Source organism: Apteryx mantelli, chromosome 15 (genome assembly GCF_036417845.1).
Source record: "Apteryx mantelli isolate bAptMan1 chromosome 15, bAptMan1.hap1, whole genome shotgun sequence".
In the NCBI taxonomy this organism is placed as follows: domain Eukaryota; kingdom Metazoa; phylum Chordata; class Aves; order Apterygiformes; family Apterygidae; genus Apteryx; species Apteryx mantelli.
The window spans coordinates 18,612,899-18,623,409 of NC_089992.1; the positions used below are offsets into that span (position 1 = coordinate 18,612,899).

A 10,511-nucleotide genomic window follows, 5' to 3' on the forward strand; every position below is an offset into this window, starting at 1 on the left:
AGAAAGTCACTTCAGCAATTTTGTATTGGCTCTTCTTACTATGAGACCAAACAGCAACTGCTTAAAAGTAGCTTGCATTTGCCTAGTGTTCTTGAGCAGTCAGAAGTAAAATATGTCAACAGTAACAAATAGTATCTGTTCTTGGACTCTTTGCTGACTTGTTTTGATTCGTATTAATATTTGCAAAATAGTGTTTTACTATTCTGTGATCTCAAAATAATCATAATGCATGAACCAGACTTGAAATCCTGCTTGCTCCTTCAGTGACTCAGAAATATAATACAAGGTTGAATCCTATTTGCTCTAAACCGATGAGGAATATTTTGATCCTGTATAGTCACAGACTACTAAAAATCTTGAAATTATTGATTTCTTCATGATTTCTACTTTGGAAACTGATCTGAAATTTATTCAAATTAGCAATTTGATGATAATTTTTCTCTTTAGTTGTATTATGGCAACCTGGAAAAATCTGTTTTAAGAGTTTCATTTTCAATGTGTATCTTACAGTATTAAACTGAACAGTTTCTTCTTCCTTTAAAGCTGAGAGAGAAGATTCAATGTGGCTTGCATAAGAATTATTACTCCTTCTGATATTAAAGTCATAATGTTATAATGTAGTCTTGGGAGGAAGAATGAAAGCCTTTAGATCTCTAATATGTTTAGTCTTACTAAGCAGAAGTGTGTAGCTGGAACCCCAGAAGTGAGCATTTGAAAACATAAGCTCCTATAAATTTTCAAAGTTTGTGTACTTTGTTTTTTTGGGGGGGGTGGTGTTTTGTGAGTGTGCGTGTGTGTGTTAGTGAAAACATCCTCTTCTCAAGGTAGAACTTGAACTATTTTTATCTTAGTTGTCTCAAGCATTGAGTGTCGGACATATTTCCTTAAATTGGTGATAGCCTACTGTAGGCTGTGCACTGGTAAAATAAGTTACATGAAAGTATATCACTGATTTTTCAGGAAGAAAATACTGATAAAACTGCTAGGCTTTAATCTCTGTGTTATATTCAGCCCTTCAGCACTAGAGGATGAGGAGGAAGAAGATGGACACACTGTTGTAGCCACAGCAAGAGGTGTATTTAACAGCAATGGTGGTGTACTGAGCTCCATTGAGACTGGAGTTAGTATTATTATACCACAAGGAGCCATTCCAGAGGGAATAGAGCAAGAAATATATTTCAAAGTCTGCCGAGATAATAGTATACTTCCACCTTTGGACAAAGAGAAAGGTAAAAGCTGGTGCTATAACTTACTATATTATTTAGTATTACTACCACTTATGTTTAGAGGGAAACATGGTCTTTTCCACATCTGACAAATGAGTAGTACAAAGGGAACAGTATTCTGCTCAATATGGAAAATTGCAAGCAAGATGGGAGGTGTTTTGTTTTGTGTGGGTTTTTTTTTTGTTTTTTGGGGTTTTTTTGATTTTTTTTTTTTTGACACTTAAACTGTAGTTTCAGGGATATTTTCTAGACATTAGGACCAAAAGAATTATCCAAAGCAAAATTAAAAACTAATTTGACTTGAATCAAATATCCAATAAAGTCTGGAATTTATTTCAGCACTTCAAAATATATATTTTTAATTTGTCTGAAAACACCTTTATTTTCTAACTTTATTAAGAAAGAAGGATATGCTTTGTGCGAAAGAGAGAGGGGAAAGGAGGGATATATAAAAGGGATGAGTACTGTATCTTACAGTTCAGGAATCCTTCCCTTTCCCCCTCTGTCTTTAACGTCACTATTTCAGTGTACAAGCACCAGATAAAACACATGTGATATACAGACTGTCAGATTCCCAGTTTCCTCAAGTCAAGAAATTAAAAGGCTTAATTTCATAAATTTGCAATTACTGGCAATCCACGATTGCTTTGAATCTTTATAATTCTAGTGTAACATGCTCCTTAACTGAATAATCTTAGGTTACCCCTTGGAGTGTTAAATTGTAAAAATAAACCTACGTGTTTTTATGCTGTGCAGTTTCATTGTTAGGATAGGGGTTGTAAGCTCCTGAGCTGCAAATAGGTGCTCGGAAGTACACAAGTATGTCTAGGAGGCTTGATTCAGCCCAGTGTGCCTTAAATCCGTATGAGCAGAACATCACCAGGCACAGCATAAAGAGAAGCGTTAGCAAGGCTGATACAGATTTGGGGTTTTGTTACTTCTGATGTACCTGCTTAGAATTTAATGCCAAGAAAATCCCAACATGGTTTAGTCATTCTTGTTTATCCTTCTTCATTTGGAAATAATGTGACATGTACCATTGAAAAGTCTCTGGAGCACTCTAAAAGGGGCAATGAGAAACAATCTTGATAAGTGCTATTCTTTATAGTTCAAAATGATCATACTGTTCTGTAGAATTAAGTATCATGTAGCTCTGTAATATAAGTATGTAATAATCTGAACCTATTTCAGGAAGAATAGGTAACTTGTTTTTTCTTCCTGTTAACTGTAGGTGAAACGCTTCTTAGCCCCTTGGTAATGTGTGGGCCCCATGGACTAAAATTCCTGAAACCAGTGGAGCTGCGCCTGCCACATTGTGCGTCTATGACCCCTGATGGTTGGTCTTTTGCTCTAAAATCCTCCGACTCCTCGTCGGGTATGCTGTCCTCCCTCTGTCCTTTTGGGGCTTTTGGGTGCTATCGAATAATTTAAGTTCATTTGGCTAAAGGTGATGCTGTGTAATATAAAGAACTCGATCATTGTATTTGTGTCAGACTCTCCCATTTCACTTTCATTACAAATGTCTTTTCTTACATTTACTCATGGTGCAAATTCATAGCTACAACCATGACTGACAGCAGAAAAACAGAGTAATATCTTTATCATTAGTCTATTAAATATTACCGTATTTTTCTATTCACGCTCCTTTCTTGAGGACTGCTACAGCTGAATACACTTGAAATGACAGTCGCACTAAAACTTGAGAGGAAATGATTATGTACCTCTGACTGGCCTTTGTAACATAACTGTTGTTTGTCTGTTGCTTAATTAACCATATAGGACTCTGGCAAATCTTAACAATCTGCATGTTCATAAATCATGATTTAACACTTGTTAACTGTTTCCATGTGTGCAAGTTGATGCTAACAATTGGATCATTTAAGAAAACTATAGTGTTTAGTAAAAACATTTACAATTTATCCTAATGTAGCTGGATTTTCCACAAGACTTTTCTTGCTTGCTTCTGCCTATTTTTTCCTCTACCACCTTTGCCCAGAAGTTTCGGGTTGATAGTAAAAGATGCAACTAGATTGCAATTTTATTTATCTGTCCATTTTTACCTCACTGTGGCTTTCTGGGAACAGGGGAAAAATGTGTTGGCTGAAATTGTCAATGATGAGCCTAAGTTAGAATTCCTGGGCAAGTTTCAAGCAATTTCATGACATGGCTGTGAAGTTAGAGATATACAAAACAATGTTTGCACATTTGGGGAAAAAGTCTTAAGGTTTTATTCAGCTACCTTCAAAATTTATGGTGAAAAATTTGTACCATTAATGTGTACATATGATCTAAATGATGACTGAAAAATGTACTTCTGTATACAGCACTTAAGCCACTGTGTATGCATATCTTCTGTCACTAATGTATCTATCACCGTCAACACCAAAGCACTGATGCTTTGAAAGAGTAAAGCATCGATCTCCTTGATGGGGATTCAATAACTTAGAGGTATTAATGGCAATAACTTTGTTGTTTTTATAAGCTATTATATGCATGTGTTGCATGCATCTATTTAACAATGTGTATATATGTGACAGTGTTAGAACACCGACACGAAAACCATAGGGTCCTGAAAGATATGTACAACAACTATGTACAAAGATGAGACAGCACTTATTTTGTAACTCTAACACCTATTCATGAACTTACTTGAAGTGAAGGGGGAGGATTCTAATCTTCTAAACAATAACTGAAGTTTCTGAGACATTTTTCTCCCTATCCAAAGTGGTGTGTGTGCAGTGCATGTGTGGGTGAGAGAGCAAGAGCGTGTATATTTAAACAGTAACACTTTATGTATTGTAAATATAACACCACATTCTGTTAATCTGAAATGGGATGTATATCATAACATTGCTCTTTTGAGACAAACTTTAAAATTAGGCAATTCTGTCTTATGATATGTAAGTAGACCATACTGTGTCTTAAATAAATAATTGTTTTCTCTCTTTTTAAATTAGTTGGTTATGGGACTCTGATTTTTCAGATGGCTTTATATAAACAGTTTATAGAATTCTATTTTTTCCCGTCTTCAATATTCTGCTCTGTCTCATCTTTTCCTAAATGTATCCATGTTCTGTCCCTAAAATGACATTCATTTGCACTTACTAACACCCTTTTTGCCACATTTAAGCCTGCTATCAATATACCATACTGTTAAACCCCCTCAAACTCTTGAATGATTTTGGTGTTAAGACCAACTGGGGAAAAAAAAGTTGCCTTTTGTGTCTACACCTATTATAATATGTTAGAACAAAATTCTAGATGGTCATTTTCTCAAAGCATTTGTGTGTAATTGTGGGAGAAACATCCTCAGCAGCTAGAGGTTGCACTGGCTGCAATCTAATCCTCTTTATTTAGGAGGAAAGGTTGGGAAAATATCTGCTGTAGTGTCTCTTATGTAAAACAAGAACCTAATCCTCCTAAACTCATATTCTACCCTCTGACTAATGCATTCAATCTTGGCAGTCTTGAGTGGAATTCCTGCATCTAGAAAAATAGAAAATCCTCCAATATTACCAAGCTTCTTAACTGAATTAATTAGTTTTACCTGGCTGTGGTAAACTTGCTTGCATTCTCTAAACTATACACAGGCCATTTCTACTTTTTGTCCCTACATCGGACGTTGCCATCACTCAGTGCATTGTGTACTTCATTTTGTTTTCATGAGTTCTTCAAGAAAACTACATGGAGTTTACATCAGTCTCATTTAATACAGAGGTCTCGGGTGTTTGCAGTCTGTAGGACTGGGTGCTCTACCATGTTGCTCATTTCTCAGGCCAGATCTGCTTTGGCCAGTCTATGTAATGCCATTTATCTGGAAGGCTTTAAAGAATTTCATTACATTTTTTCACTGTTGTACCGTAACAGGATGATGATACTCCTTTTATAGCAGCAGCATTTAGTGATGTTTTTAGATGGGTAAATGAAGAATAAATTCTCCAGCTGAAACTGTAGGTGACAGTTGAGTAGGCAGACGGGAATGTCACTTTTGTCTGGTGAGATGGCACCTGATTACTTTTCCCTTGTAACAGAAAGTTAGACGAGACCTTGATCCTGAGTGGATAAGATCTGCTGTAGAAGTGTTCAGTATAGATCAGCAGACTAGAATCTCTTTCAGAATGTCAGTATAAAGCTTTTCCAAAACTAATGACATCTTCAGGCTCTTATACTAGCGCACTGGGTGTAGATGCAAAATAATAACTTCAGTCCCCTCTACACTAACTTTCATAGTAGAAACTAAAGCTCACCTGTATGTCATAGTGCTTTGTTACAACATAACTTCAGATTGACTCATCTATATTCAAAATTATTTAAGAACTTTAAAAGCTACTCTGGGTAGGATGCATTTGAAATGTCTTAATATTTTGTCGACCTATGAAAGAGCTGGTGAGTGCCTGATCTGCTGTTAATATTTTACAGAAAGCACTGTGTCGGTGCTGCAGAGTAAAACGTTTTATACTTAACAATTCTGGAAGAGCTTTTTTTTTCTTTTTTTAACAACTGTGTTCTGTCCTATATTATATGAGAATAATGTTTTAAAAAAAACAAAAAACAACAACAAAAAACAAAGGTTGATTTAGAATTTAAGAGGTCCTGTCCAAATACTTGGTTGTTTCAAGATGTACTCTGTTTGACAGCGGATACTAAACACCAGCATTGTGTTTTCCTCCCACAGGTGACCCCAAAACCTGGCAGAACAAGTCTCTTCCTGGGGATCCAAACTATCTTGTTGGAGCAAACTGTGTCTCAGTCCTAATTGACCACTTCTAAATATTAAGCTAGCTGACTGAGTAAATAATGTGAAACTGAGATGGACCTTACATATAAACTGAACCACTCTATCAAGTATTAACTGTTCTATAAGTGATAATGGATCTTAGTGTTTAAGCATCTTGCTTTAACTAACAGTGGTTTAGCAAGTACACTCTTTGAACCATGGTCACAATACATGCCACAAACAGGGAGTGTACAGTGGGAACAAGGTAGGGTTCTTGCAGGTTCTGTATGCTTTGGTTTGTTGGTTTGGTTTTTTTGTTTTTTTTTGACACTGCTAGTATTTCATTGTTTAAAAAATTGCAAGTACCAATGGGATTATATACAGAGGAATTGAATTAGCTCATACTCCACTGGTGAAAACACAGAATTTGGTCTGCCTTTTTACTACTCTGTGTTTTGTAATGCACAAGACTACGTTTTGGTCTCTAGTTTTTAAACGACTTTTGGTGTACATGTTCAATGAAATGGCAATCAACTCTGGCTAGCACAGTTTAGATGTTTTCCTCTGCTGAGAGGATAATGCAAACACCTCTACTTAATTGTATATGGAAACATTGTCATAAGAACGGGGTCGGGGGGGGGGAAAGCATGTGAGATGACTATGGTTCAGTTGCCTCTGTGGATTTGTAAATTAACCACATTATTACAGACCTATTAACCAGCAGGGATGCCTTACCCTCATGTTTTTAATAGTCTTAGCTCTCATAGATCTCTGTATTAAGTTTATATGGCTTTTGTGCTTACCTAGATAATATATCATGAGAGATTGGGGAAAAGGGGGGGGAAAAAAGGAAAAAAATTGTGAATTTGCTTTAGAGAACAAGTACTGTTTGTGTTCATCAGCCAGAAGAGAAACAGAAGAAAATGATGGTATGTTTTCTGCTATGCATTTGAAAATTTATAGACGTTAGACTGCTTGTATATAATGCGTGCATACCACTTCTGTTCTTGGTTTGTAAATTAACTTTTATAAGCTTTACCTTTTTATATATATAAATATATATAAAAACAAACAAAGTTTCTTAAGGATATCTTTGTATTCTCATACCTTTTGAGCCTTGAACTTTGACATCTGGAGCAATAAAGCAGCATTTCTACATTATATGAACAAGGACACTTTTTAAAATGCACAAACTTGTTACATTTTTAAGTGCTGCATTTAAAGAATATAACTTGGAATTCTCTACTTTGATTAAATTCTTGAAAAGTATCCCTACTGTAATTTGTGATAAGGATGCTGTACTACGTGCCCTGAAATGTATTTTTTTACTAATAGACAATTTATTATGGCACATCAGCACTACTACTGTTTAGATAATACATCACTGCATTCTGTTAATGAGTTATTAGCTATTCAGGTGTGGCTGATTTATTTTTCTTTGCAGTTATTAAAATTACACATTTCTAAATATACAGAATAAAACTGTTTTTAAAATAATAAAGGAGATTCCAGTACCTTATTGTTTCTGAAATGCATTTATGTGGTGACATGACAAAATCAATTTTGGTTTCCTATGTAAGTAGGTAGCGGATTAGCTGGATTCTGCCATATGTTCTTCCAGAACTCTTTGTGGAACTGAATAGAATGGTCCCTATCAGGGTTCCTGGAATGAAGAACTCCAGTCTGGATCTGGACAGTGTTTGTTTTCCAGGAACGTGCTGTGATCCCAGACCTGTGATGGCCTCAGCATTCCTGCAGATAATTACACAGAATTTGCCATTATCCCTGTAGCTCATGGAGCAGATGCAGTGCTTTAAAATGGTTCTGAGGCATAAGGCAGTATTCAAGGCTTTCTTTTCTTAATTTTTATTAATTTATAATTGTATAATTTTTATATGTATCTTCTTGCAAACCAGTGGAGAGTGTGTGTAATGGATTCCTTGAAAATGCTTGGTATAAGTAGGAGTGGAAGTCTTGTCCCTTGAATCACTATGTTGATGCTAGATTCCATATTATTCCTACTCTGCCAGATACTTCGGTAGTATTCTAGCATGTCCAGTTACATATAGTCTAGTTGTAAAATTTTTAAGTTACTCCTATTAGAATCACGTTATCAGTATTGTTTGGAATGCTCAGTGACTAGCTAGTAAGCTAATCTTATTCTGTAAGAAAATATTTAATAAATTCTAGCAAGGATTGTAAATAATGCTGAAAAGCAATGCATAACCCTGATGTTTTCTTTCTGCACTTTTAATGATGAGCTGATTAGAGTTTTGCCTCTCAGGCATGACTTATCCTGGAAGATGAATTCACTGCTATTACCACCTCTACTTCTGATGGTTTATCTTAACTCTAAGAACAGGCAGAGAACTTGAAAGAAAATAGCCTGTTCATGTCCTAGTGTGGCATTTTTTGTTTGTTTTAGTTATAGTTGTATATTTGAATCCATAGCAAGGAAAGCTTCAAAATGGTGTGCAAAGCATCTTGGAGAAAATTCTAATGCAAAAATTTATGAATGTTCTCTCTAGTTCAGAGCTTGGTAAGGCATATGTGAAACCCTACAAAGGGGTCAGTCAGAGGAACACTGAAATTAAGCTGTATGGACTATCTGCAACAGTGATATCTGTGACTTCAACATCCTGAGTCTAACATACTGTAAGGTATAACTGTCCCAAGTTGCTTTTACTTTAGTGATCCAGACAGTGTCTTTCTGTTCTTCTAAAGACTGTAGGGCCAGTTCTTTCTACCAAAAAAAAAAAAAAGTCTTGACAGCATTTGCTTTGCTGTCACTTCTTAAATGAAATCAGAATGGTGGTGCTGTTCAAAAATGTGGCAATATGTTCATGTTTGTTTGTTTGTTTGTTTTTACTACAAAGCAGCTTTTGAATACAATTATCTTTCTCTGTCTACTTATAGGTAAATGAGTAGGAGTGTTTATCCCAAGTGGCTAATTTAAACCACATACACCCTATCCTTCTTTTTAAAACTTAGTGCTTTTAGGTTAAAAGATGGCCATTCTGAACTGTTTTGCTTAAAGTACCCCATTTTATTATTTTAGAATAGCAAGGCTCTTGAAAGCTTTGTCCTCATAAGAGATGGCCTTCTTTACATATTTTTTATAGGTAGACTCTGCAGGAGGTAAGTTTACATGTGATATATTTACATTTTACTATGGTTCTCTCTTCACTCTAACTTAAATTCCAGAAACTGCATCTCTTGATTCTTTCTACCTGACTCAGCTACAGACTAAATAGCTTCAGCCCTGCGAATTGTTCAGAGGAAATTTTAATACTGTACATTTCCAGTCATGTGCTTATTACTAAGCAAGTGGTTTTATTCAGTGGTAGAAACATAGGTATTCTGTGGATACAGAATTACTGTTCACCTCTTTGGCTTAGAGCCTTCATTCCTAAGGAGATAAGCGCTAATGGCTATTTAACCACACAAACAAGGAGAGATGTAAGTGTACTTGTGTGTTCCCGCAAACCTGGGCTAGGTGAAACAAAACAGCAAGGTTTAGGGTCAGGATCAAGATCGACAGTTTTAAGCTAGGCTGGGACAGATGGCAGAAACCAGGCAGGTGGAAAATAAAGATGTTAAGTACTTCTGTCAAGTGTATTCCTAGAATCTAAATTGCTCCCAAGCATAGCATCTTTAGAAACCCCATTAAGTGCTAGTGCTCTTTTCTTATGTACAGGGTTCTCTGGCAACTAGCTCCATCCATTGGTAATGTCAAATAAATGTGTAAAATGATGTTTCATTATACTCACAGAAACAAATGACTTGTGCCTTATGACGCTGTGAGCAAGCATCTGAGAAGAAATGTGCTTTATGTTAGTGAAAATATGAGGCTGGCTGTTATGTGTGCACACGTGCATATGAGTCTGAATTTTTATTCTTGGATTTTTCTGTTAGCTTGAATACAGTGGACTCTACACTCAGCTCTATTCCAAACAGTGGTTGTTCCAGTGACAATTAAGCTATTGCTAGATTTGATTTAGAACCCAAATTTGACAAAGGATGCTTTGTTTTGGTTGGAAGCAATGGTGCCCTATTATTTACCTTAAGCTTGAAAGACTTGCTGATTATTTCAGGTTGCTGTGAAACAGTTTTAGCACATACAGCTGTCCATCGGTGACTTTTAAATAGTAACAGTCCTTAATAATAGTATAAAATGCAGAGAACAGATCTTAAACAGAACAAGCAGCCCAGTTAAATTTTGTTACTGCAAGAATAATAAAGGAAACCAAAAGCAAGGAAGAGAAACTGAAGAGTTTGCATGTCACCATGGCACTAGAAGGGGGTCCTGTGAACCCGGGGAGGGCAACAGAAAGCGTAAGTAATGCTTAGAATGACACGAACACACTTTAGGTAACTTTATCAGTTGTTGGTTCACTAAAGGTGGTTCTGAAACCGCTGCAAATCACACATGCTTTTGTTGCTCTCGGGCAGCTCTTGTTTATTCATGGGACTGACACAGCAAGAAATGTGGCGTGACTGTTTTTAAAGTTTGCGTTGAAGCTTATTATGCGGCACGAACTGTCGCCTTTCCAGCGCTGGCAGGGCGG

The 10,511-nt window shown here is 36.2% G+C and overlaps 1 protein-coding gene across 3 annotated transcripts in view; it reads left to right on the forward strand.

The window, feature by feature from the left end:
* TJP1 (tight junction protein 1) overlaps positions 1–7,444 on the forward strand; it is an 85,262-nt gene extending 77,818 nt beyond the window's left edge. Inside the window, exons 26-28 of one of the 3 annotated variants that reach the window (XM_067305893.1) lie at positions 1,012–1,229; positions 2,458–2,601; positions 5,902–7,444. In XM_067305893.1, the coding sequence (XP_067161994.1) occupies positions 1,012–1,229; positions 2,458–2,601; positions 5,902–5,996 (457 nt within the window). In that variant the 3' untranslated portion in view covers positions 5,997–7,444. The remainder of the gene's footprint in view (positions 1–1,011; positions 1,230–2,457; positions 2,602–5,901) is intronic. The other 2 variants (XM_067305894.1, XM_067305895.1) reach the window with 2 other exon arrangements.
* Positions 7,445–10,511: the final 3,067 nt, after the last annotated feature.